At 34.3% G+C, this 27007-nt stretch overlaps 1 protein-coding gene across 2 annotated transcripts; it reads right to left on the bottom strand.

The window, feature by feature from the left end:
* Positions 1-385: 385 nt before the first annotated feature.
* SEC11C (SEC11 homolog C, signal peptidase complex subunit) lies at positions 386-25662 on the bottom strand. Of its 2 annotated transcripts, XM_051969560.1 has the most exons (6): positions 25428-25662; positions 10907-11016; positions 6011-6160; positions 3184-3303; positions 1008-1065; positions 386-584 (listed from the first exon to the last, which is right to left on the bottom strand). In XM_051969560.1, exons 1-6 carry the CDS (start codon positions 25467-25469, stop codon positions 531-533), a joined length of 534 nt encoding a protein of 177 aa, XP_051825520.1. In that variant the 5' UTR covers positions 25470-25662; the 3' UTR covers positions 386-530. The 2 variants fall into 2 exon arrangements, with proteins under 2 accessions (XP_051825520.1, XP_051825522.1); XM_051969562.1 differs by lacking the exons at positions 10907-11016; positions 25428-25662 and adding an exon at positions 8785-8931.
* Positions 25663-27007: the final 1345 nt, after the last annotated feature.

Consider the following 27007-nt stretch of genomic DNA (forward strand, 5'->3'; position numbering starts at 1 on the left):
ATAAGGTAAACTTTAAAAAATTGTCTATGTCATACCATATGACAAAGACAATGAAACAAACTGCATCTTCTCTTGCCCGAGGTCATTTTCCACTGTTTTTAGTTGTCAGTTACAAAAATATATATTTAACAAGCTATATTTTTTATAGGTTTAGGCTTGTTTTTTTCTCTTTAGAAAAGTGCTGTGTTTCATTAAGATCAGTATTTTGTTTTCCTAAAAGATATACTTATTTCAAACTAATAACACATGGTGACGATATTTTCTCCCACCAATATTCCAGTCTTATAAAAGGCCCACTTGATATTTTAAGTGATATAAATCCTTAAGTAACACAGGCTTACATAAATTGGATAGATTAAAATCTGAGAATCAACACAAGAAAATGTTTACTGATGAACCATTTATTTGGACAAGACAAAAAAAATCTGCACACTGTTTTCTTTTATATAGAAAGTGAAAATTCAAATATATTAATTTTTCTTTTTTCAATAGAATTCATTTCTGTCCAGTCCCAGGAATTGCTTCTCATTTTAGGATTCACGTTTCAGCAACACATATGCACCCATTACAGCCAAAAGAGCATACTGTAAAGAAACACAATGGAAATTATAGTCCTAGCTTTAGAGCCTATAAATATAATTCAGAAAAACTCTGTTCAGTAATGGTCTAAGGAACAAAAGTAAATGACTACCTCTTCCCCCATGTTTTATGCCTCAAATATGCATCAGATGTCATGCATGTTAGAGTAAAAGACCTATAAACATGTAGCTAGAATAAGACTTAAAATAACCAGTGCTTAAAGATTAGTTGTAAATAAATTCTTTGTTCTTAAATCAGTGTGTTTGTTTTTTAATAGATCATTTCATAATACACTATGAACCAAAAAGAAAAAATTTCCAAATGATAATTTCCCTCAATTAACTACCAAATGGTTTGTAAATGAAGTTATCTTTCAGCTATTTAAAGTATACAATTGACTAGTTCCCTCTCAAAAAAGTTGTTCTTACCTTGAATTTTGGATAATCATTCATGATTATAGTAACCATCCCCACATATGGTAAAAACCTAAAGTTGAAAAATAAAAACAATAAAATTACTCACAGAATGTGGGCACCAGATTCACTTAGGAGCTAAACATTTCTTATACAACATTACTGAATATGGGGAAAAATGACAACGACTGCTTAAGTATAAAGTACAGAAAGTACAAAATTAATACAAAGTACTTAAAATAAACTACAAAGTCTCTGAAGAGGGTTTACTGGGTTTGAAAAAAAAAAAAAAATTCTTTCAAAAACCAAAGCCAATTTAAAAATGAGTATGTGAACTTGAACCAACAATTTTCTCAAGAGTTACATTTACTACCATAAAATGAATACACAAAATTTACTTGTTGCACAAATGAAAAAGAAAGTTTTTTTTTTACAAATTTCATTTGCAATATCTTTAATAGATAATCAAAGTTAACTTTTCTAGAGAAATACTGCTGTCAGTAAAGCATCTGAGGCAGACAAAGAACTAGGGGAAAAAAGTACTTTATTGGTTTAACTGACAAATACCCTTGTCACTTTAGATATGCTTTAAAGTCCATGGCTCAAGAATTACCAACATAAGATCTGAAAGTCTGAGATCAAACTAACTAATGACTATGCTGACAATTTAATAAGGAATAGAAAACTTATGTTGCCAGGAAATTCTTTTATTTATTCAGAAAGCACTTAAGAGCTTCTGTGTCTAAGGCTATGCTAGGTACTGAGGATACAATGACAAAAACATTGGGGAATGGGAGTAAAAGGGATAAATAGAAAATAAGTAAATATAAATTGTTTTGGGAGAGGGAAAAAAATTAGTAAATCTTTAATATTGCTAAGAAATCACTCAATTCTCAACCGTTTAAACAAATAGGGAACAAATTAAGTAAAACCAATAGATAACCTTTAGGTTTCAGTTAAGCTAACAAGTCCAACAATGGGTGCCAACACAGGTGGAGGTGGCTGGGTTGGAACTCCTCAGTCAGCAGCTTGTGTTCTGAGATATTGTTTATATATAATATCTAGCTCTTGTTAATTGCCTTGGATTCTAGGAACATCAGCTTATTCTGAGGTTTCTCATGGACAGACTGCTTTATGGACTCTGATTAGTTTTCTCTTAACCCTATGGAATAGTACTTCTTTTTTTATTCAAATATGTCAGTGGAAGTTCTAAAAACATGCAAAAGAAGTCCCGCCTATTCTACCTGTGCATCCTCCAGGAGAAGTGTTAGGGGATAGTGAAACAATAAAAAAAAATTAATGAGTAAAGTAAGCCACAAGTAAACAACTAGTCCCATGATTTGCTTGTTTCGATTGCGTATATATTGGTCATAATTTATAGAAAAAAGAAATTCAATACACAATTGTGCGATAATTTTCTTATATTGAAACTTAAGTACAGAAAGCCTGCCAAAGGAGGTAAGGGAAGAGTTTTCTCTGGAGGCTGTTAAAAAATCTAGGATATATTCTCTTTTGGTTGAGATGGCTAACATCGTCTTGATTCAGGTTCATCTGAGACTCTACAACTACCTTGTAATTAGTTTGTCTTCTTCCTTAATAACATAGAGATTGCTTGGGGAAATATTTTTGGGGGACTGGATCTGTGATTTCACTGGCACAGAAAATTCTTGAGAAGGCAATTTCTCTACCAATACAAACTGCCACTTATGTAGTATAGAATCTTGGAGTATTGGTGGGTTAAGAGATTTTCCTAGGACCATACAATCAGCGCATGTCAGAATGGAACTTGAACCTATGTCTTCCCGACTCTGAAGCCAATTCTGAAGCCACTTAACCATGTGGCCTCTCTGCAAATTAGAATCTCAAAAAAGAATAGAGAAAACCCAGTGATTTTCCTTCAAGTAAAAGGGTATTGCCTAGTTCCCTTTCCCCCCAAAGTAAACTGCTGAAATTTTCTCCTAAGTAATGACATTTTTGTAAACATCAAGAATAAAATAACTTTAGAGTGTGCAACTGAAAAAGAATTCAAACCGTGGCACAGAAAATTGATTAGCATTAGTCCTTGAAAAGTTCTGAGAAGTTTTATTTTGTTATTATGGCACAAACTGTTATACTCAAAAATTCAATCTCACTGTGGCCAAATCATTTTCTGTGTCACTGAAACCACAAAGTATAAAAACAAGTTCCTTACCCTCTTGCTCTTCCTACAACATCCTTCTTTTCTAGCCAGTTTTGACCTTCTTTGTACAGACCTCTATCATCAACTTCATTATTATCTCCTTTAGTGAGAAATTTGACATTTCCATTATCTCTGAAAGGCAAAAGACAAACAAACAACTTGTAAATAAATTTCAGTATGATTAAAAATGAGTTTAGATGTATGCTTAAAGTCATTCCATAGAATGATCCAAAAGCAGTGGAAGCGTGTTCATGAGGAAAATTTTGAGTGGTGCACATGAGATATACCTATTTGTTGAGATCCTGATTGTATGTAAAACTTAAAAAAAAAAATTAATCTGTCATAAATACTATTTACATCTAAAAGAGTATCTAATTAATTTGTAAAGCGCTTTCTTCCCAGCCCAATGAAATAATGCAAATATTTTTCTTTTTTGCTTTACAGATGAATATAATGGAACCTCCAGAAGTTGTAATTTGCCCAAAGTCACCCAGTTAATATAAGGTGGTACAGCCAGAACTCAAATCCAAGTCAACTCCTCACAAACAAGATTCAACTGAAAATATGGCACAGTCAAGTTCCGAAATGCTTTGTGAATGTTTAAAAACAAAGGAATATTACAATTCAGGGCGGGAAAGTCTCTTAAAATGAAGAGTTATCTGTAATTACTACTAGTTAAAATTAATTGACATGACATTTTGCAATAAGAAAAATAATGGGGCCTAATATCCTCAACCCATTTTTAAATCTAAATAAAGTTCCATGAATTCCTATGCTATTAGTCAAACACATGGATGAAGTCTTATGAAACTGAATATTGTAAGAGAACTTCAGATTAAGTTGATAGCATGCTTAAATCCCAGCAAATGGTTAGTGATTCTTACACTAACAACTTAAAATTCAAATCAGTCAGATTAGACACTGATTTAACATTACTTGTAGGCCTTTAAGTACTTCATTCCCCTTCCACACACTCATACACCTATCACTTGCTCATTCTATTGACAAGCAATCAGTAATTACATAAGGTTCAATTTGAAGGAGAAACCAGATGACAGTTTGGTAGAGTGGAGCAGTGTGGTTCAGAAGGAAATCTCTAACCAAATAAAGAACAAGAAAACAATTACATTTTAAGTATCACATAAATGTAAAATACACTCTGCCAAAGTTTGGGCATATAGCTTCTGAAAAGTCAAACAGATCTGAGTACTTCTCAATTTTCCTCTTTTAACTGACATTGTATTATGTGCTATTTTCCTCATCACAGACTACAATGGAGTATAAAATCAGGATCTTGGGAAAGATCATAATACTAATAGTATTAATACTTATTAGTTATTAATAGCATAAACAACTAATAGCATAAAACCAGCATGTTTAAAGCAAAGTTCTACAAAAAGGACCAATTCTAAGCATTCTAAAAGGATATTAAGATAGTCTAGACACAAAATTAAATTAATGAATTTAATTAAATAACTATATGTCTTTTAAAAATAAAACAAATGAAAAAATGCACAACTACAATTAGATAACATTAAAATCCCCCTAAGAATTTAAAATTCAATCAAATAGATTTGATTTGAGCTACAGGACTCTACATTGTAAAAACAAACAACTCCCCCTCCCCCCTAAAAAAAATTCCACAACAATAAAGCACACAAATGTAAATTATTGGAGTTATTCGATTGTGAACAATTTTTCACTTTCTAGTAATTAAAAAACAAAACAAAATTATAATAAAAATCAATTAAGGCCATGAGTAGATTTCTAAGTAAATTTCTTCCTTTGGTAAATTAAAAAGTATTTCACAAACATCTCACAAGAGCATATTTTAACTATAAATGTAGGCTTAAAATAGATCAAGTTTTTTAAGGAGCAGTCATTCAAGGTAGAAGATTATGAATAGTTCAAGACAGCTGGAAGTAACTGGTAGATGTGAAACTGAAAACTTGGGATTTATAGATATATGTATGATTTATTCCATTATCTTCATAATATGCTGGATTCGTGCTTAATCACATAGTTCTTAAGAAGCAAATTAAAATCATCCATTTTGCTACAGAAAAATTAATAACCAAAATCTGTAAAGTATTGTTAATCAGAAATGAGATCTCTAATTAGAAATTAATATGTAAATTAGAAATCAATGCTTCTAATTCTTAAAACCATTTCTATTTAGAAGAATTTAAAGGGAAAGCAGGCATATTTGCTGAAGGGTATCAGAATTTCAAAATGAGGCAACTCCAATTAAATAACTAAATAGGGATTCAAAGCAAGGGAATAAACTAGGTATGAGAAGAGTTATCTTATTTTGGGGATACTATACATACATATATATTCCTGATTCTAAATATTGAATTAATGTGCTACTTCTCTCATCACAGAATATAACAGGGTAAAAACAATGATGCCAAAAAAAAAAAGGTAACAACTAGTGGCATAAAACCAGTTTGTTAGGAGAGAAGTTCTACAAATGGAACCCATTCTAAAAAGACGTTGAGATGTCTAATAAATATTCATATTATATGTGAAATAAAATATTTATCATAAAACTTTACATTTACACATCACTTGTTTTCAAAATGCTTTCTCATGAATAATCTCATCATTTAATTTCCCCAACATTACTGTGAATTACTATCATCTCAGTCTTAAAAGATGAGGAAACAGGTTCATAAAGGCTACAGTGACTTGCCTACAGTCAAGAAGTCAAGATCTGGCAGGAGAAGCAGAGTCTTGTGATTCCTAATTTAGCAGTCTTTCCAATGCATTTTACTGACTCTCCAATTATGAACCAAGAAACAAGGAAGCACAAAAGAAGAATTAAAATTTTCATTACTTTTCATGAACTTTGATGACTCTGTGAACTATAGGAATATCTCTTCCTTCAACTTTAAAAACAACTATTTCACCAGCTCTAATAGGATCTTCCCGGAAATTTGTTAAAAACAGAAGGTCTCCTCTATGAAATGCTGGCTCCATACTGCCACTAAAAAGAAAAAAAACAAAATAATTATAGGGTTTATACTATGATCTAAAAATGAACAACATTGAAATTTATCCAAAATAATACAAATGTGCCAATTTAGGTTGAAATAACTTTCAAACATAGCCACTGATAATCTACAAATCAATAATGCTACCAAGTACATGTTTCTCTTCATTAAAAGGTTTAACCATCAACATCTCCCCCCACCCCTCCCAAAAAAGGGACAGACTCAGTATAAAATTAAATGTAAAAAAAAAGAACTCTAAGAATTCAGCATAGAAAAGATCATTGGTTCTTCCTGCTTCCTGAATGGAAGAAAAGTCTTAGACATTGTCTCCTCCTTGATTCCTAGGAAGATAGAAGCTCTGTGGCAGATCAAGTTCAAAAAGAGACTTCTGAATCTTGATGGTAGAATCTCCCATATTTAACTTTAAAAACTCTGTCTCTTTCCAGTAGATTTTAATTCATTTAGAATCAAAATGTTTTAGCTGAATGGAATCGTTCCCTATAGATCCAATCAATAAATTAATTAACATTAAGTACCCACTATGTGCCAGGCACTGTAGTGGATGTGCCAGGCACTATAGTGGATGGGGTTAGAGAGACAAAAAATGAAAAGTTTTTCTCCTCAAAGAAGCCAGAGAAGCTGACTTATTCAAGGTCAAGCAGTGGTAGAGCTAAAATTAGAACCCAAGTTTCCCAACTCCCAATTCTAGAGTTCTCATTAACACAAAGCTTGAAAGGATTGACCCTTTTCTAAAATATGAACTGATTTTGGAAGTAAAAGTTGAAGCTACCATGTAGCATTCTCTCCTTCTATATCTCAGTCTTGGTAATTAGAGCTAAAATAATCAAAATATAATTGAGTTTTATAATTTGATAACTGAAAACTATAAAATACTGGGTTTATAAAAATTCTATAAATTATAGCTTTAATTTTTACTCCAAGACTCCCTAACTTGTGAAATAATTTATACTGCTCAAATAACTGACATGAAGGGATCATCATCATCTACAAGTAGTTTTTCTTGATCCTTTCTCATTCCTGGTGACCTCCCTCCCAAAACCACCTTGTATTTATTTAATATGTATTCTATATGTTTATGTACATATTATCTCCCCTCAAAAGCTTCTTGAGGACAGGGCTTGTTTCATTCTTCTCTCTATCTTGCACAATGCTTAGAACATAGGATGTGGTTGATAAATGCTTGTTGGCTGGCTATTGAGGGGAAAAGTCTAAGGTGCAACTATAAAGGAAGGCCATGGAGTGGAATCACCATTTTATTGCAGAAATCACTGAGTAGTGACAATGAAAATTGACTCATGCTATATATAGCACAAAGCTTCTTAAGCTTTTCTACCCGTGATTCCCTTATTACCTAAGAAGTTTGCATGTGACCCTGGGCTTATAAATATTTAAAATAGGTATACAAATCAAACATTTACTGATAAATGTGACCTCTCAGTTATAGAACACCATATGGAGTCACCAACCATATGGAGTTTAAGAAGACGGGCTATAGCAACTACCTGGTTTTTAAGCAAACTGTTTTGAAGACTGACATGGAATCTTTTTTATAAACCTTACAATTCTTTCCAATATATTCCCTGCAAACTCCCTCTCATCAAAGACTTTATAATCTAGTTAGAAGCTATGATATACATAAAAAGAAAGCCTTGCATTCATTGTACTATTAAAGTGCCACATGGATAACTAGGACAGTGAGTACAATGGACAATCAAAGTGGGAAGCATTGGGATAGATGAGCCTGGGCCAGGTCTTGATGAAAAAGTAGCTAGCTATCGGATAACAGCTTATATTTATATGTCCTAATACTGAGAAAGTGAGTTCCTCACAATAAGCCTGTGCAAATACAATTTTTTCTCATTTTACAGATGGGAAAATGGAGGCTCAGAAATATTAAATGACTTACCAAAGGTCAGGTAGTAGTTATTAAGTGGCAGAATTGGGACTCAAACCAGGTCAGAAACAAAGAGCCCATGCCAGGTCAAGTGGGGGAATAAAGCAAAAAAAAAAAAAAAAAAAAATCACGAAGGTAAGTAAAAATGAATTTTCCTAGGGGCTGTGAGTAATTGGTAGAAATGAAATAAATCATTTGTGAAGGGGAGTAAAAGGATAAAAGACTGAAAAACCTGCCTAAATTGAAACAATAAGCAGCCTTGAACACCACTCTAATCAATTTGGACTTTTAAAAATGAGCTAAAATTTTTTGAGCAGAATTCAAGAATTCTCCCCGACACTTCCTAAAAGAAAGGATAGAACAGCATCAACACAAGAAACCCAAGAAAACCTTACCAATCACTATGTATCCTTTACAAATCATTTTTCTTAAATAAAAATAGAAATGCTCACTGCAGTAATAATTCCAGTATTTGTAAAATGTGACATATTTAAAGTTAACTAAATTAGCAAAAGATCTAATTATAAAGTCCTTGGAAAATATTTCCTCCTGAATTTTTTTTATTGTAATTATGGTTTCTTTGAGAATATTTAATATAAGTTGTTTTTACATTGCTACCCAGATTTTCATGGTTTAAAAAAAAATCCAAAGTAAATTTTAAAATCTAAATAAGATTTAAAGTGTCTATGTAATTTTACCTACCACATCGGACTGTTGTGATTCTTGTGCCCCGCAGTTCTGTACAAACTCTCCATTACAAGTGCTAGATGCATTCGTGTCTCAAGCAAAGGAAGCAGGCACAAATTGCTGATTATCTAACTGTCATCTTCTCTCAGTTGTCACTAAATACTATGTGACAGATATTGAATTCAGTAAGTTTGGGGATTTTTTCCTTTACTTTCTAAGATAGTTTTTTTGAAAATCAGTTCTTTTTGTATCTCCTTGACATTGTGGGGGAAATTCATTTCAGAAACCTCAGTACTTTTCCTGTGTTTGACTATACTGTTAGTTTCATCTGTTCAAAGTATCCAAAAAATAACAACTGAGCTTACACAGGTTTAACTAAAAATATTTAAAAGAAAATTCAATAAGGAAATTTATAACCATCATTTGAATACTTCAACCTGAATATTGCTATATATGACTTAAGAAACATAATTTCATTAGCAAATCAAGTTATATATAACACAAAGTACTTTCTAAACCTTAAAAGTATTACATGATTATTAATTATTATGTTTGTATCACTAAGCTAGCAAAGTGGACACAACTTTTTAAAAGTAATAATTTTATCTCCTCCTTCTTCCCCTTTCTTCTTCCCCTCCCTCCCATTCCAGGAGTTTCCTCTACTCTTCCCTTGATCATCTGAGTGGCCATCAGAAAACCCAAGTTCTAGTTTGGGTCTTGCTTCTAACTACTCACATAACCTTGGGCAAGTCTCTAAGCTTCAGTTTTTTCATTTGTAAAATGAAAGCACTAAGCTGGGGAGGGCAAACTTTGGCCCATGGCCAGCAGACCAAACTCAGCATTAATCTGTTTTTATGTATGGTCTGCAGGACTAGACTTAATCCTGCAGTCATAGTCTGACAACTCTGGCCCAGATGATCCCCAAATCCCTTCTAACTCTTACTCAAGTTTCTTTTCATGGTTTCAAAATTCCCATAATTTTTCCATATTCATAGAGATGAAGCCTTAAATGTGGCCTCTGCAAAAAGTCAGAATAAACTGATCAAAAAATCTAAGATAAAGTAACAGTATCACTGACACATTCAGAATAGGTATACTAGATTTCATAGTTCTGAAACATGGTGATACTTATGTGATTTCATGTAATTTCAATAATTACTTAATTGTTTATCATATATGACTAGATGAACACAATCAGTGTTAATTTAGCAAAAGTTCTTAGTACATAAGGTACTTTTTTTAAAAATCAAAAAAGTATATTTGTGAACAATGTACTTAAAGAAATTTGAAAGGATATCATTAAAATGTGTTCTCTTAATGCAAACGAAACTTGGCTGGAAACATCAGAACTTTTTTTAAAAAGTCCATATTTTTAAAAAAAAATTGAATGTAAAAAATTATTACCTTATTTACTGTGTAAAAAACTCTGCCAATTCAAAGTATTAATTGATTTTAAACTTTTTATCTGAATTTAATGAACAACAAAAATATTTAAAGGCAATTTCCATACAAAACAGAACAGAAAGTAGGTTATAGGTAAAATCATGAATCTTTATCTCATACAGTTTGCTTTTAAATAAATAACAAATTCAATTTTTCAAAAGCTATTGTGCTTATATGTATTTCTTTCTGTCTGTATTCCTTGTCCTTATATCTGGTACCTTTTTTTTTTTTTTTTTTTTTTTTTGCTGTGACAATCGGGGTTAAGTGACTTAAGTTACACAGCTAGGAAGTATTAAGTGTCTGAGGTCAAATTTGAACTCAGGTTCTCCTTACTTCAGGTCTGGTACTCTATCCACTGCACCAACGAACTGCCCCATCTGGTACATTTTTTAAAAGACCAAACAAAGACTTGAAAGCATGGTAAGACCTCGATCAACACATATATCTATCTAATCTTAACTATAAAACTTTTCATTAAAAACTAGATAAGAAAACCTGAAATATTTTCTAAAGAGGTTCCAAATAGTACTATCAGAAATTTTTTGAATAGTTTCATTCAATTAAACATATGAAATTATTCAAGTTGATATAATTTGGAAAACTTCTTATTCAAATATTTACACTACCATAAAACATAAAAACATTAACAATACATTAATGTGACTAAATAAGAAAAATTATATGCAAGACATACCTCAGAACCACAACGATAGGGCTTTCGCTCCCAGTGACAACTATCAAGCCTTTCCAAATCATAAGAGCAGATGATACAATCATGGCAAAGTTTAAAACCTGGTAATACAGCTGTGGAAAAATTAAAAACAAAACATAACAAAAAGAACAAAAGCTGGATTCAGTAAAGAATGGTACTGGAAGAAAATTCTAAAGATTTTGAGAGTAAGTAGATGGTGTGCAACTGTAGGCAAGAAGTATAAGCCCTACATAAAAGTCAAACAGAAAATGGGTAGGTAACAGTTTGAGAAAATGAAAGTGTCAAATGAAGCTTTTTAGGAATACAATAAATAGGGAGACATCTGAAAATGAATGCCTACAGGGCATGGTCCTGAAAGAGACTGGAGTGGAGGAAAAAGGGTGAGTTTTGAGACAAATTGCAAATATATCTTTTTTTCTGATATTGAACCAAAGGAGGAGAAAATAAGAGAAGATGTACTCTTAGTTCCTTCTATTTCCATAATAGATGATGTGAAACTTTAGTGTAAAGACCAAACATCTTGGAAGATAGTGAGATGATTGATCCTTATAAGGTCAAAGCATGGGAATTCTTCGCTTAGACAAGTCTACAAAGTAATCCATCACCCAAGTCCCTTTTAGTTCTCTGAGCCCTCTTCTTAGAGTCCTTGATCAAAAGCCTTCAGTAATTCCAACCACTTGCTACAAGTAAAAAATACAAACTCTCTGGACATTTAAAATCCTCCAGTTATTGAATCAATTCAGCCTTATTTCATATTATTCCCTTTTTCAGATTTTTTGGGGAGAACAAAAGCATGTGAGGAAGGGGAATAAGATATATAAGATACTGTCTACTATACTATGTCTGGTACTATGCTAAACACATAACCTTTCAAGGTAGGTGTAATTATTCTCCCCATCTTTACATTGAAGAAACTGAAGGAAATCGAGGTGAAATGATTTGTCTTGGATAAGATAGTTGATGAGTGTCTAAACTAGGATTTGAATCCTAGTCTTCCTAACTCCAGGCTCAACACTCTATTACATAACCTGCTCAAACTGGATTATTATTTCCCAAAACTTGGCATATCATCTTCCATTTCACCATATTTTCCCCAAATCAGAATGGTGTCTGACCTCATCTCATCCTCTTCCAATCTTTATCTTTCTTCAAGTTCATATCAACTACTCTTTGAAGCCTTCCCTATCTTCTTATGTCCCCAGCTGTCAGTTCTCCTCAACTAATTTTGTATAGACGACTCTGTGTAAATTCTGTATAATCTGTGTACATATTCTTCCCAATCAGCAGAATATAAGCTTCTTAAAGACAAGAACTGTTTCATTTTTCTTTTCTTTGTATCAAGAGCTAGCTCTGAGAATTAACATCAGAATTCCAGTATTAAAAGATGGGATTTCTGTATCAAAGAATGGTTTGGGATCCATAGAAAGCAATTTCCCAAACATTATTTTCCTGGCTTTTCTCCTAGTAAATTCTGGGCCCAGCTCATTGGCTTCATGCAATTTATAATAAGATTCCTATAAGTTTTCAAATTTTTATGATTTCAATAACGTTTGGCATAGGGGAGAAAAGAGACTCTTATAGAATCCAAATTTAAAATCTCCATAAAATGTGTACTTTTGACTGTCATATTCAAGAGTCTCACTTTATGTTTAAAAAAAAACTATTTTAATAATTAGAGAAAAAAATGTTTAATTAAATATGAATACCAGCTTCACTTTTGCCCTTTCTCCTAGAGTATGATCATTTCATAAATTAAAATTAAAGAGTATCCAAATAAAGAAAATAGCATGTACTTTTACTTCACCAAACATACTGTATAAAAAATTGTGAGCTAAACTTTGCTTTTCATTAATTTGGATTTAATTCATTTAAACATTTCCTATAATTGATAAAGGAAGATACAGATCAGAGAATTTGAGACTTGAAAAGGGACTTGGAAAATGATCTCATTCAATCCTTTAATTTATATATAAGAGATTCAGAGGGAGATTATGGAACTTGCCTGAGGTATCTTGACTAAACGGTAGCAGAGCAAGGATTAGAAGTCAGATCACCTGACTTATAATGCAATTGTTATAACATAAATTTAAAATTTGTTTTACTTAAAACTTTGTTGTTGTTGTTGTTGTTGTTGCAGAAAACAGCTCTTCTTTAAGGATACACAACGCCTAAGAAATAAAAGGTACATGCTGATGATCTGACATGATTTTTATCTACTTTAAAAACATTTATGAATCATTATTCCCATCCTAATAATAACAATCACTTTAGCCTTGGATAAAATGAGATTTTTAATCTAACTTGCAGCAAAATTTAAGGCACAACATATTTGTGACTAGAAGTTACTTCTACTTAGGGCTATAATACCTTCATAAATGTAAAATACTATAATACTTTAAATACACCAAACCTTATAAATAATAATGCCTTAGGGAATGGGGAGACTAACATGTTATGGATTACACCATATCATAATAAGATCAATATTCAATAATTAAGCTCCTTTGAATAATAAAAGATAGTTCCATGCTTTTTATTAAAAAGTGGTATACAGTCTAAACAAATTAACTTGCTTAAAGTCACTTAACTATGTGATATGAGGTAAGATATTTAATAGTCTTTTGGACCAAAATTTCCTTAGTTTTTTTTTTTTTTTAATTAAAAAAGGAAGAAAAGGTTGGATTAGTTTAATTTAACAAACATTAGGGGTCCATCGTGTGTAAGGCACTACCTTTGGTACTAGGGATATTTCAATTAATTTATAATCTCATTAAATTGGGTAATCCTTAAAAAGTAAAATTAAAAAATCATCAAGATTTATCTTATTGGACTCCTCACCACGTCTTTCCTCTTCCAATCCCTTCTCTTCTCCACTTCTCCTCTTCTCCACTAAGTTTCCATAAAGGGTCCAATAAATGTATCATAGGCCTTTTTCTAGAGCAGGGATTCTTAATCTGGGATCTATGGACTATTAGAAAAAAATCACTTTGATAATTATTTCTAATACAACTGATTTCCTTTGTAATTCTATGTGTCTTATTTTATACAATTAAAAACATTATATACAGCAATTCAGGGCAATTCTAATAGACTTGGAATGGAAAAGGCAATCATTTTCATAGAGAGAGAGAACTAAGGCTGTATATGTACTGAAGCACAGTATTTTAACCTTTCTGTTTGTTTCTCAAGGTTGTTGTTTTTTTCCTTTTGGTCTGATTTTTCTTGGACAACATGACAAACATGGAAATATGTTTAAAAGGACAGCACATACTTAACTATATCAGATTGCTTGCTGTTTTGGGGAGGGGGAAAATTTGGAATACAAAGTTTTACAAAAATGAATGCTAAAAACTATCTTTACTATTTCTAGCCCATACTGTCCCATAAAGACCTATCTTACTGCAGGCAGTACCAAAATAAATAAATAAAGACCATGTTATTAATCAAAGCACCTAAAAAAAAAAAAAAAGCTATCTTTACATGTATTTGGAAAGGTAAAATACTATTGAAAAGAAAAGAAAACATTGTATCAAGATGGGATCCACAAGTTTTGCCCAACTATCAAAGTTGGGTATGACCCAAGAATGGTGAAGAACTTTCCTTGCTGTGGGAATTTTAATCTTAGATACCAGGATAGCATTAGAATTGCCCTTCCATATATAATTCCTTGGTTAAGACTGGCCTACTTCCTTACCTTTTACACTGTTTCTTGTAACCAAATAATCACTGGTCATATATTACAGCCCATTTAGGCCCATTGAACATTTTTCCACTGCCCTTTAGGTAACCTACAATTTTGATTTTTCAGTGTGATGTGTTCCATAAATTACAGCCACATGTAATCACTATAAAAATGCTTGGTGTTAAAAGGACAGGTTTTTGTTGTTCATTGAAAACACTTGGGCAATTTTCTAAAATACAATCCTGCCTACTTTAGTCTTCTTATTTAACATTGGGCCTAGCTCATCTTTCAAGATACATGTAATGATGAATCAACTCTATTAGCTGTCCATACAGTATAGATCAGTCTGGGTGAAAGGCATTCTTCAATCAGATAAGATTAAGATCCCCTGTGCTCACTCTATGTTCCAATAAACCCAAATGTACTACTTCCCACTTCCTTGACCTGTCCTGCCCCTTTTGACTTTTGAGCATGATATTCCTGCAACAGAATAGTCTACTACCCGTCTGTAATTGTCAAAATCTTTTTCTTCCTTCAAAGCCAAGCAACCCCCTCCATAAAACCTTCCCTGATGCCTCTCTCTCAACAAGTGGTTCTCAATTCCTTAATTCTGTTTAGGGAGCAGGTAGGGGGTACAATGGATAAAGTGCCAAGTATGAAATCAAGAAGACTAGCTGTGTGACCCTCAGCAAGTCACTTTATCCCATTTATCTCAGTTTCCTCATTTATAAAATGAGCTTGAGAAGAAAGCAGCAAACCATTCCAGTATCTTTGCCAAGAAAACCCCAAAAAAGGTCACAAAAAAGTCAAATGTAACTGAAAAATAACTAAACAGCAACATTCTGTTTTGTGAAGCTTTATGAAGCTCCCATACTTGTGAACTCCAATGAGTACTTAAATACTTCTTGCTTATATGAGCTCTCTAAAGGTATGAACACAAGCATTGTTTCTATTAGTTCTACTTAGTACCTTGTTTCAGGTTCTGGCCCAAAACATCTCCTTGTAAGGTCAGATCAATGATACTGAACCATGCTAAATTAATTATTGTCTCTATCAACTCTAATGACTTAACAATTTGTAAAGATTCCAACAGCCTTCTCTATGCATTTTTATAATAATATAATTTGCCTCATACTTATGAATAGATGAATGAATAAATGAATCCATATACATCTATTGAGCAGTAAGAAGATCCACCACTAGTGGGAGCACCCTTCCTGCTTGCTTTTCAACTGCTCACAACACTTGGATAAGTCAACTCTATTCCTTCCAAAAATAAGGAAGGCCACCAAGCTGTGCCACCTGCTTTACCAATGTCTCAAAGTCCTCTGTGCCCTATCATCCGCCTTGCTTCTTTGCCAAATAATTCCTTGGCATTGTGATCCAACATACTTATATAACCCTAAATATCCCTGGTCTTGCCCCTTCCTCCTCCACAGCACTCTTAGGATTTCTGGACCTTTCTATTTGCCTTGTAGCTTTCAGTTCTTTTATATGTTATCTCCTCCAATTAGAGTATAAATTCCTTAATAGAAAGAATTTTCTAGTTTTTTTCTATATGTATCTCCAGATATTGACACAGTGTTGTTTGGCCTATTGCTACATAAATGCTTTTTATTCATTTTACTTGTCTGCATTTTTATTTATCTGATCTTACCTATTGAAATATAAGTTCTTTGGAACAGTTTTGTTTAACATTTGTATCCCAAGCACACAGTTTTATATACAGTACTTAATATTTGTTGAATGAAGTAAAAATTCTTAAAAGATTGACCAGAAAGGAAATGAACTGATACGACAATGAGAAAGAAACAACATATGGCTAACTCCAAAGGAAAACAGGTTATGAGTTGGTAGGCAGATTCTCTGAAGAATTCATGGAATAACATGGACATGTATGACAAGAAAGATAAAAAGGCATAGATGGATTGCCATCTGTCCTGGTGGAGGGTCTACAGATGGACTGCCAGATGTACTGGTACAGGGATATCCATCTCATCCAGATATAAGTAGATTTAATTGGAAAATGCTCCAGGGCACTTTTTAAAGTTTGCTATTTCTGAGACAAAATTTCCAAGTCCTTTGTGTCCATAGTGATTTAGCTCAACAAAATGGAATGCAACATTTATTAGATGTCTTCTATTATGGTTATTATTAGATACTGTGCTAGGTAATGGAGAAAAAAAGGTCAAAAATAACATAGTCCTAGTTCTCAAGGAACTTACATTGTATTAGGAGGATGAATATGTAAGTAAAGAGATACAAAGAAACGTTAAAAGGGAGGAAGATATTAACTGGAAAAATGGAAACGAAAAATCAGGAAAGGCCCAACTTCAAATTCATGAAGACAAGAAACAGAATGTTTTATCTGAGGAGTAACTATAAAGTCAATTTGACTTCAGTGGAGACTACTTGAGGAGAAAATAATATGAAATATGACTGGAAATGTAGGTGATAGTTATATTGTCAAGTGTTTTAGATGCCAGGCCAAAGCTTGTTTATTTTATCTAAGAAGCAACAAGAAGTCATTGGAAATTTTTAAGCAAGGCAATGACACGGTTAGATCTGTGTTTTAGGCCTATCAATTTGGCAGCTGTGTGGAAAGTAGCTTGGAAGCAGATTCTTATTTTTAGCTTCTTATTTGGCAAAAGCATCATACAAAGAATTTATTTTTTTCCCTGTTTTTTTTTTTTCAGCTTGAAATCTTAAGGGAAAAATAAAATCAATTAAAAATTATTTTCTTTGAAGAAAATAATCTGAGGCCAAGATGTTGATCTGAAACGTAGCATCCTGTTTATCTAGTTATTTCTTTGGTTATTATTTTGTACATGTTCTTCCAAGATCAAAGCAGAATTAAGTAGCAGGAGTAAACTTAATAAAGATGACAAGTGTTTGAATATTTTAAACAAAAAATTTAGTCTACGGGTAATGTTAACTGAGGAATACAAAAATGACAACAACTGATTTACCAGATTTACTTTTTCAGATGCCTAAACTTAAGTGACTTTTCTTGTTTTCTCCCTTAAAAGTGAAAACAAAGAGAAAAGAATGGTCCCTTTACAACAGAAAATAGTCCCAGGTTAAACATGCATTATTTAGTAGATTTTAGAAGACAACAGAAAAAAAAAGAGCTTTCAATCAGGAGAATGTATCCAAAGAACAAGTAGCAGTAGACAATAGAAGCTGATATTCTTAAGAAAGTAATGTTTTACAATTTTTAATCAGGAGAAGTTGCACAGGCAAACAGCAAAACTGGCTAATATGAAGTGAGAGAATAAGCTGGGAGGATTAGTTGGGGAAAAGACATTCCAGAAGGTCAGGCCCTCCTGACAGGCTGCAATTCTCAATACTTCATTTTGGAAGATTTATTTTTTTAACTACCACTATTACCATGATGACATATTTAACAATACAACCCTAAGTTCCTGGGGGAGTTTTCTGTTGATAATATCAAAGAATAGAAGAATCATTTGGATTTTCAGAAATGTTCTCTATTAAATTTAGTTACAGCTGTCATAGCAGCCAAGCAGATACACATACCTTGAAACATACAGCTGCCAAAACATATTTCATAAAATCTATGACAACATTTCTTAAGACAAATTCTGCCATTCTACTTGGATAAATGTGATGCTTCCACTGAAGTTCTCTGATAACCATCATGATATAAAGGTGTTCCTTAAATACTATGCCAATGAAATGTGAGTGCTAGCTAGAACTACCAAACTAAAAACGCATAGACTCAGCAAGAAAATGTGAGTCTGATATCCAATGAGCATTCTAGATGGGTTCACTGAGACACTAATCTTCTAAGATCTGACCACCAAGTGATGAATTTTGGGAAACCAGAGCAACTCATTATTTACTACAGTATATATGTATGTGTGATTATGTGTATGTCTGTGTGCAGAAATATACACACAAAAACATGTTATGTATACAAACCTATATACATACAGATAAATTTGCTTAAACAGAAAAGTACTCACATTCTTGAATTAATGAAGTAAATGTAGTACACATGGTCAAAGAACAAATTATATTCTGCCATCATTCATCATCCTAGCCTTACATGTACTAAGGCAGCTTACCAGACTGTGACCCTCTAAAGCAGGGGTCCTCAAACTTTTTAAATAGGAGGCCACTTCACTGTCCTGACTGTTGGAGGGCCAGACTATAGTAAAAACAAAAACTTTGTTTTGTGGGCCTTTAAATAAAGAAATTTCATAGCCCTGGGTGAGGGGGATAAGCATCCTCAGCTGTTGCATCTGGCCCGTGGGCCATAGTTGAGGACCCCTGCAGTAAAAGAAACTTGGGATAAGGACGGTTTGACTCCAAGTACAGGGAAATGTATGGGATTGTATTTTTTATTAGTTTCTCCTGACTAGGAAAGCAGCCAGCAATTTATCAATGATCATTTTTATCTATAGACTAGATTCTGCTTTACCCATAGGTGTCTAATTACTATTCAAAATATAATTACAAGTCTGCAAAACTGAGAAGCAGTAAATCATTCTCTAGTCAAGGGTCCATAAAAATAGCTGTATTCCCCTACCAGAACAAGCTCTCAAAAGTCCCTTGAACTTCAACTGAGTTTTCTTTGACAGAGCTCTGACAAGGTAGATCCCCACCTGTTTTGAAGGTCTAGTATAGCAAAAACCCTTAGGAATAAAACAATACATCAGTGACTAAACTAGTTAACTTCAGATTCTTTCTTGGTGGTAACTGTTCCTGGAATACAACAAATACTATGACTCTACCAATATTTCATTAGTCTGTGAGTTCACTGTGAATTTGTTAGTAGTGTTATGATGTTTACTGTTGTTTGTTATATTGTTTAATATAATATACCTGAAAGTAGCCTCAGTGATTGCACTTGCCAAAAACTGAAAGGAAGCAATCTGATAAGACCAGGTCCCTTGGGGGATGGGAAAGGAGTAGAGATGAAGGTTAAAGACAAGGACAAAAAGCTAGAATGCCTAATGATTTCTTAAGTGTGACCACCGTATCCTAAATACCAAGCTTACTCATTTTTCATGTATTCAAAGAGCTCTAATATCTGCTCATTCTAGATAGCTACAATTATATTGGGTTTCAATTCCATTTATTCTTTTGAATATAAAATGGTATAAGACTCAAGGTTCAAGAGTCATTCAGGTTTGTTTAGCGTTCTGACAGAACTTATCAATTCCTGGTGGACTTTTTATATGCTGAAGCATAGCCTAGAATTGGGGAGGGGGAAGGGGAAAGAGCTGTCATAGATAAGCACATCAGTCAAGTGGACTTTAAGCTCTATAAATTGTTCATTTTGCTAAATAAATTCCCTGTGAGTTGTTTTTTTTTTTACTCTGATCCAAACAGAATGTTATATTTTGTTTAAATCAAACTGAATTACCTGAGCTTATAGTCAAAAACTCAAAATGTAACACCCTCATCAATGTCTCCTATATAAAAAAAAAAAAGGGGGGGGGGGGGGGGGGAGAAGGACTAGCTTATTTTTTTTAATGTGCCACAACATGGAGTAGTGGTTTATAAGGGTCCTACAAATACTACTCAACATAAATAAAGTAGTAATTTAATGTTTAAAATACCAGTGTTTAAAATGGAACTCTCTAAATTTATTCTTCTTCCAAATTTCCTTATTTCTGGTGAAGACAGCACTATGATTTCAATCATCTAGATTTACAACTTTGGAGTCACCCTTGACTTCTCCCTCTCCTTCACCCCCCATATTCATTCAGTTGCCAAATACTGTCAGTTCTACTTCCATAATCTTTCCTGGATCACTCATCCATGGCTACCCTATTAGTTCAGGCCATTGAGTCTCCTCTTACCTACATTGCAGTAGTCAGTTGCAGGACTTCCAATCTATTGCATTCAGTTATCACTTATCATTAGACCAGGCCCTTACAACCCAAAGCTAACTGTAGAACCAAGGGCAAGTAAGGAAGAGAACAATTCTTATTCCTGATCTGCTCCCAGAAGTGGTGATTAATTTTTACATCATGGATACAGTCAAACAAAGGTAAGAGGGAGCTTCAAAGTCATAGCACAACTTCCCTCTCAATATAGAAATCTCTTCTATAAGTAGTTCAGATTTTAAAAACCATGAAAGGCTGAACTAGGTCGATGGTTGTACAATGAGAGAGGAGGAAAGAATGTCAAGTGATTCAATTAAATTCAACCTACTAAATGTACAGGTGTTTATTCAACTTTTACATAAAATATGCAAGCCTTGATACACAAGTGAGACACTGAAGACAGAAATATAGGGGGGGGAACCCCTGTAGTTCTTGCTCTTAAGATAGTTTCAACCTAAAAGGAGAAACTGGACATATATAAACATGATACAAAGTAAAATATAATAAAGGCAAAGCAGATACCCAGACAAAAAAATGCTTTAAAAGAATTTAAGAGGAAGAAATAATTTTAAATTTAAGGAAAGAAGAGATGAGTTTGACAGAAAGTTTCATAGAAGATATAAAATAGTAGGCACTCCAATAAGTGGGCAGGAAGATGATATACATTCCAATTACAGGAATAGGATATGACTTCCCTAAATAAGTGGAGAAAAGAGGAGGGATGAGAAAGGGGAGTGTAAAAGTAGTTAAATATGACCAGATTGTTGTTGTTTGTTGTTGTCACTGTTTGTTCTAGAAGAAGACCAAAGACTTCAAGAAGGTGACATGATGACTTGAAAATGAATTGGATTCAAGTGAGGGAAAGCTGTGCAAAGTCAACAGCTTTACTCTCACCTCGGGAGTCATTTGGGTCCAATCTTTCTCAGGTCTCAGTTTACCTGTGGCAAATGCCCATTCAATGACTAAGGATAGGAAGGAAATGAAGCCCCCAAAATGACCTCTTTTATCTAGTCCAAAAAAAAAAAAATCAATCTGGAAGAGAAGATCTTCAGAATTTCTGGCCAAAGCAGAAATAACTGCTATTTACACTCACTCCAAGCCATCAAAACCTAAACAAAGACCAAGTGAAGCTTGAGTTAGGATCTACTGTTGGCCAATCAAAGAGAATGATTTGGGTTTAAGACAGTGTCTTAAAAAAAGGAAATCTAGTCCATAAACTCCAAGATATCTGGTGAGATTTCAGCGATCAAAATGTATATTCCTTTGGGCAAATCACTGGCAAATAAGGGTATGATTCTCTGTATAGACAGAAGGAGAGATGAGGTGGTAGGGGTGGGAAGGAAGTAAAGAAAGAAGAAAAGAAGGGTTAACCTGAAATTTAGGTTGAAGGCTTGGATGATTGAGGTGAAATAGGAAGACAGGGCCAACAAGACAGCTGTGTTATCTTTAAATATCTGAATCGTTATCATGGGGAAATTTGCTGAGATTTGTGACTAACATAGATCATAATAGTGCAACAGATAGACTACTTGGGCATCAGTGTAAAGCACTGCTTCTTAAACTTTTTCCAATCCTGACCCCTTTTCACTGAGAAATTTTTATGTGATTCTGGATATATAGGTATACAACAAGCATACAAACCAAACATCGCAACCTCTACATTCAGTTATGAGACCCCGCAGTTTAAGAAGCTGAGGTAAAAAGTATGGATTGAAGGAAAGATCAAACAGTGATCAGTCATAAAATGACCCAACAATACATTTCACATCAAAATAGTAATCAAAGAAACACTTCTATATTGTTAAAAAATAGTGCTTGATCAGTGAAGCACATTAGGAGCACAAGTGAACCTAAATAACACAAACAACTTAGTGTTCAATAAAACCCAGAGATTCCAACTACTAGAAAAAGAACTCACTATATGACCAAAAAAAAAAAATGCTAGGAAAATTGGACAGCATATATCAACACTTAATACTATTTACCAAGACAAATTCCAAATGCATATGTGATTTAAATATAAAAGATCACAATATAAACAAATCAGAGGAACAAGAAAGAAATGATCTTTTGATCTATGGATAAAAGGTTCATGACTAATCATGACATTGAGAAGTTCACAAAAATAAAACATTCAATTATGAATACATAAAATTTAAGTTTTTGCATAAAGAAATCCAATGCAGATAAAATTTAAAAGAGAAAGTTAATTGGGGGGGAAACCACCTTTCTAGTAAGTTTCTCTGATAAAGCTCTCATTTTCAAGGTAAATAAGAAACTGATTAAAATTTATGATAATTATAACTATTATTCAAGTGATAAATGGTCAAAAAATATGAACAGACAGTTCTCAAGGGAAGAAAGTTTAGCAAAATCATACATGAGAAAAATGCTCCAAGTCATTAATAATTGGAGAAATTAAAATGAAAGTAACTTTATGCTCACATCCATCAATTTGGGGAAGTTAACCAACAAAAAAATATGACAAATGTTGGAAGGAACAACAAACATAATGGGAACACTGACAACAAACACTGGGAAAACAAACATAATGACTTATTGTTGTTGAAGCTATGAATTGGTCCAGCCATTCTGGAAAGCAATTTGGAAGGATGCCTGAAAAGTTACTAAGTAATGCCTTCTATCTGGCCCAGCAATACCACTACTTGGCCTGTATCCACAGACATCAAAAAAAAGGTCTTTTATACACACACACACACACACACACACACACACACACACACAAAAGCAGGGGCTTGAAAACATTTACATGAGCTCTTTTATGCAAAAAACTAAGAAGAAAAAACTAGAGAATGGCAGAACAAATTGTGACAAGAATGGAATTTACTGTGCTATAAGGAATGAAGGAAATAAGTTCCAGAGAAACTTGGGAAGACTTGGATGAACTAATGAAGAATAAAATGAACAGAACCTGGAGAAAAATTTGCACTCTTAATAAACAATTTTGAAAAAAGTTAAGAACTCTGATTAACAAAATGATTAACCATGATTTCAAAGAGCTGATGAGGAATACTATTCACCTCCTGACAGAGAAATGACTGACAATATGAAGAATGATGATACATTTTTGAATGTGGCCAATATGGGAATTTGTTTTACTTGATTATGCACTGTTGTAAGGAATTTGCTTTTCTTTTCTCTTCTGTGTGTGTGGATGTGTGTGTAGGGGAGAGAGTGGGAGGAATAAAAAATGCTTAATTAAAAAATAAATTTATTTATAAAAAACTGTTTTTCTTTCCCTTGATCCCAGCAGAATAAGTCTCCCTCTTCCACACAAGATTCTTCAAATAAAGGATGCCAGAAATCATGTTCTTCTTCAAATTTTCCCTTTTCTGGGTTAAATATCATTGGTTTCTTTAAGTGATGCTCATTCAATGTGTAAAGTACAAAGTCCTTCTTAGAATGAGAACTAGAACTTGGGCTTAAGATATACATTTGAAGTCACCTACATAAAGAAAAGAGGATAAAGGACAGGAACCTAGGAAGTACCTACATGTGGTGCTGAAAAGAGGAAAAGAAATCAGCAAACAGGAAAAAAAGGTTCAGAGGTAAGAAACCAAGGACAGTGGTAAATACACTTACCAGAATACAAGCATTTGACATTTATGTTTCAAATACTGCAGGAGAAAAGATTACCAGATTTGTTAACAACCAAGTACCATTTGATAGAATGATTTCAATTGAGTAGGAAGCCAAAAGAAGTTATCTCCAATAATAAAAGCAGGTTTTAAAAATACCTGCACTTATTTCATAGCACTTATTATGGTGCCAGACACTGCTAGGTGATTTACAAAAATTATCTAATTCGATTCTCACAATTACCCTTTGAAGTAAGTGCTATTATTATCCCTACTTTACAACTGATGGAAATAAAGCAGACATGACATGCCCAGAGTCACAAAACTTAAAGGTTATCTGAGGCTAGATTTGAACTTAGAGATTTTCTTTGTCTTACTAAGTAGGCACTCAAAAACAGTATATAATTTAACACAAGTGAATCAAATCACGTGAGGGAAACTGAAGAAATTAGCCTTGGATAATAAATAAAAATTCAAAGAATCACTGAGATAGAGAAAGAAGAAGTCCATGACATAGCTGTGATCCCTAATTACAGCAAGTGACTAGGTCATCTACTTTAAAGCTTGGGGCAGGTCGAGCGGATCGAAACAGGGACAGAAGGAAAACATTTCAAAAGCTATTTTATGAAATAAAAGAATTTGGGAGTGAAGGCCCAAGTGAAATTAGGTAACATGAGTTTACACAACTAGGCAGCACAAGAGCAGACAACGAGGTAGGGCTGTAATAGCCCTAGAAATCACATAGGAAGAAGATAGACAGCCTGTCACATCCTCACTGCTGAGCTGTCTGTTTTATAGACCAAACATCCGAGGATTCTTCTAGTGTTCCAGTTTCCCAGTCCCTCACCCGGTCGCCTTTATCTAGGGTTTGAAGACAGATACCACAGGGTGCCTTACCTGACATGCTTTACACAACACCCCAGTGCCCAGCAAGATGCTTGGCACACAGAGCAGCTCCCGGCAGAAGTGAGTGAATTAATTCAGTGTCCTTACATTATAATAGTGTAAGCTACCTAGGAGTAGGGCAGTTTTAATCTAAATTTATATATTCCAGAACTCACACACAGCAGGCGCTAATAAATGTTCATAAACAAGCTGGTTAAAGAGAAGTGTACCAGAAGGAGAAATCCACCAGATCAAGGACTGCACACCCCCCACCCCCATCCGAGGTTACAAGTCTCACCCCCTCAGGTAACATAAGGTGGGCTGCGCTTTTCTTCTGCTCCCCGTCGGGTCTCTGTCCATCATCCCCCGGGTTCGGTTCATAAGGAGCCCGCGCACCCTCCGGGACCCCAACACTCCTAAGCCCGGGCCGCACCCCCAGCCTCGCGCCCCTCGCCCTGCCCCGGGCCTCCGATTACCTGGCGTTTGTTCATCTTCCTTAAGTCCCCGAAGATGTCCATGGCGGTTTCCCAAAGCCGGTCCCCCAGGACACCGCGTATAACAGGGAGGAAGAAGGGGGCCGAGCAGCAGGGCTCCGGGTAAGGGGTTGTTACCCGAGCAACGTCGAAACACCTGCCTAGCGCCCCCTTCTCCCTCCCTTCCTGCTTCCTCGCTGCCTTGTCTAGACCGCGCTACGGAGAATCCGCGGGACAGGTGGGACCCATTGATAGGCGGCTCGCTTGGGTGGCTGGGAGCTGTAGTCCTTTGCTGTGGACCCCGGAACGGCCGTAGGGGACAGAAAACTACTACTCCCGAAATGCTTCTGGGGTGAGAGCATCCTCTAGCTAGGACCCTGAGCCGGTGAGAAGAAGGAGACAGAGAGGGCTTTAAGAAGCAACTGGCTGCCACTAGTGTGCTGTTAGCAAACTGTGGCTAGATAGTGCGGGTTCTGGACATCTCCAGGATAATTAGGCATAATGAAAGGATAACCTGATGGGATAGAATTTCTAAACATTCCATCCAGGCATCTCGAAGACAACTAAAAGCCTATTGGATGGGCTGCGCCGTGTACCTTGGCCATTGGGTGGTGGAGGGCATGGAGAGGCGTGGCCTAAGGAGGCGTGGCGTGGGTGGGCGGGGCACATGCTGATAGTTTAGATTGGGTGATGATGCTCCCCTAAAGGTTGGTGTGGGAGCATCCAGAATCATAGAATTGCAATTGGAAGGCGTCGTCGTTTAGGCATAACTCTCTTTTTAATATGAAATTCAGAATGTACCTTCAGTTAGGATAATTAAAAAGACCAAAAGCAGTTCTCCAATAGTTAGGACAAAAGACATTATGCACAGTATTTACAGCGGTCTGAAAAAAAATGTTCCCAATGAAGGAAGGAAGGACAAGAGGAAGAGGAGGAGGAAAAGAGAAAGAGCAATTTGGAATTTTCATCCTATTGTTAGACATATATCCCATGGAGGTCATTGACAAAAAAAAAGGGGGGGGAGGGGCTCACATATCCATCAAAATAGGTACAGCAGTACTTTTTGTGAAAATAAATACTGGAAACAAAGTAGAAGCTAGAAATTGGGGAAAGATTAAGCCAGTTGTGTTAGCTGAATGTAATGGAATAATAAGAAATAATAAATAAGAAATGACCAATTTGATGAATACAACGAAGTATGGAAAGATTATTTGCACTACAGCAGAGTGAGGCAAACAGAGCCAAGAAAGATATAGATAGATAGATAGATAGATAGATAGATAGATAGATAGATAGATAGATAGAAAATAACACAACAACAAAAATTGTTTATTTCTGGACATCATATTTTAGGAATGATGTTGACAAATTGGAGAGTACCCAGAGGGGAAGGAAACTAAGATAGTAAGGGATTAAAATGAAGTAAATACAGGATGAGGATACAGCTTGTTTCTAAAAGAAGTATTCTTAATCTTTTTTGGAAGTCTAGTTGCAAACCACTTCTCAAAATAGTTTTAAATGCATAAAATAAAATAATACAAGAGAACCATATTTAAAAATTTACCAAAACATTTTTAAAACCA

This window comes from Antechinus flavipes, chromosome 1 (assembly GCF_016432865.1).
Source record: "Antechinus flavipes isolate AdamAnt ecotype Samford, QLD, Australia chromosome 1, AdamAnt_v2, whole genome shotgun sequence".
In the NCBI taxonomy this organism is placed as follows: domain Eukaryota; kingdom Metazoa; phylum Chordata; class Mammalia; order Dasyuromorphia; family Dasyuridae; genus Antechinus; species Antechinus flavipes.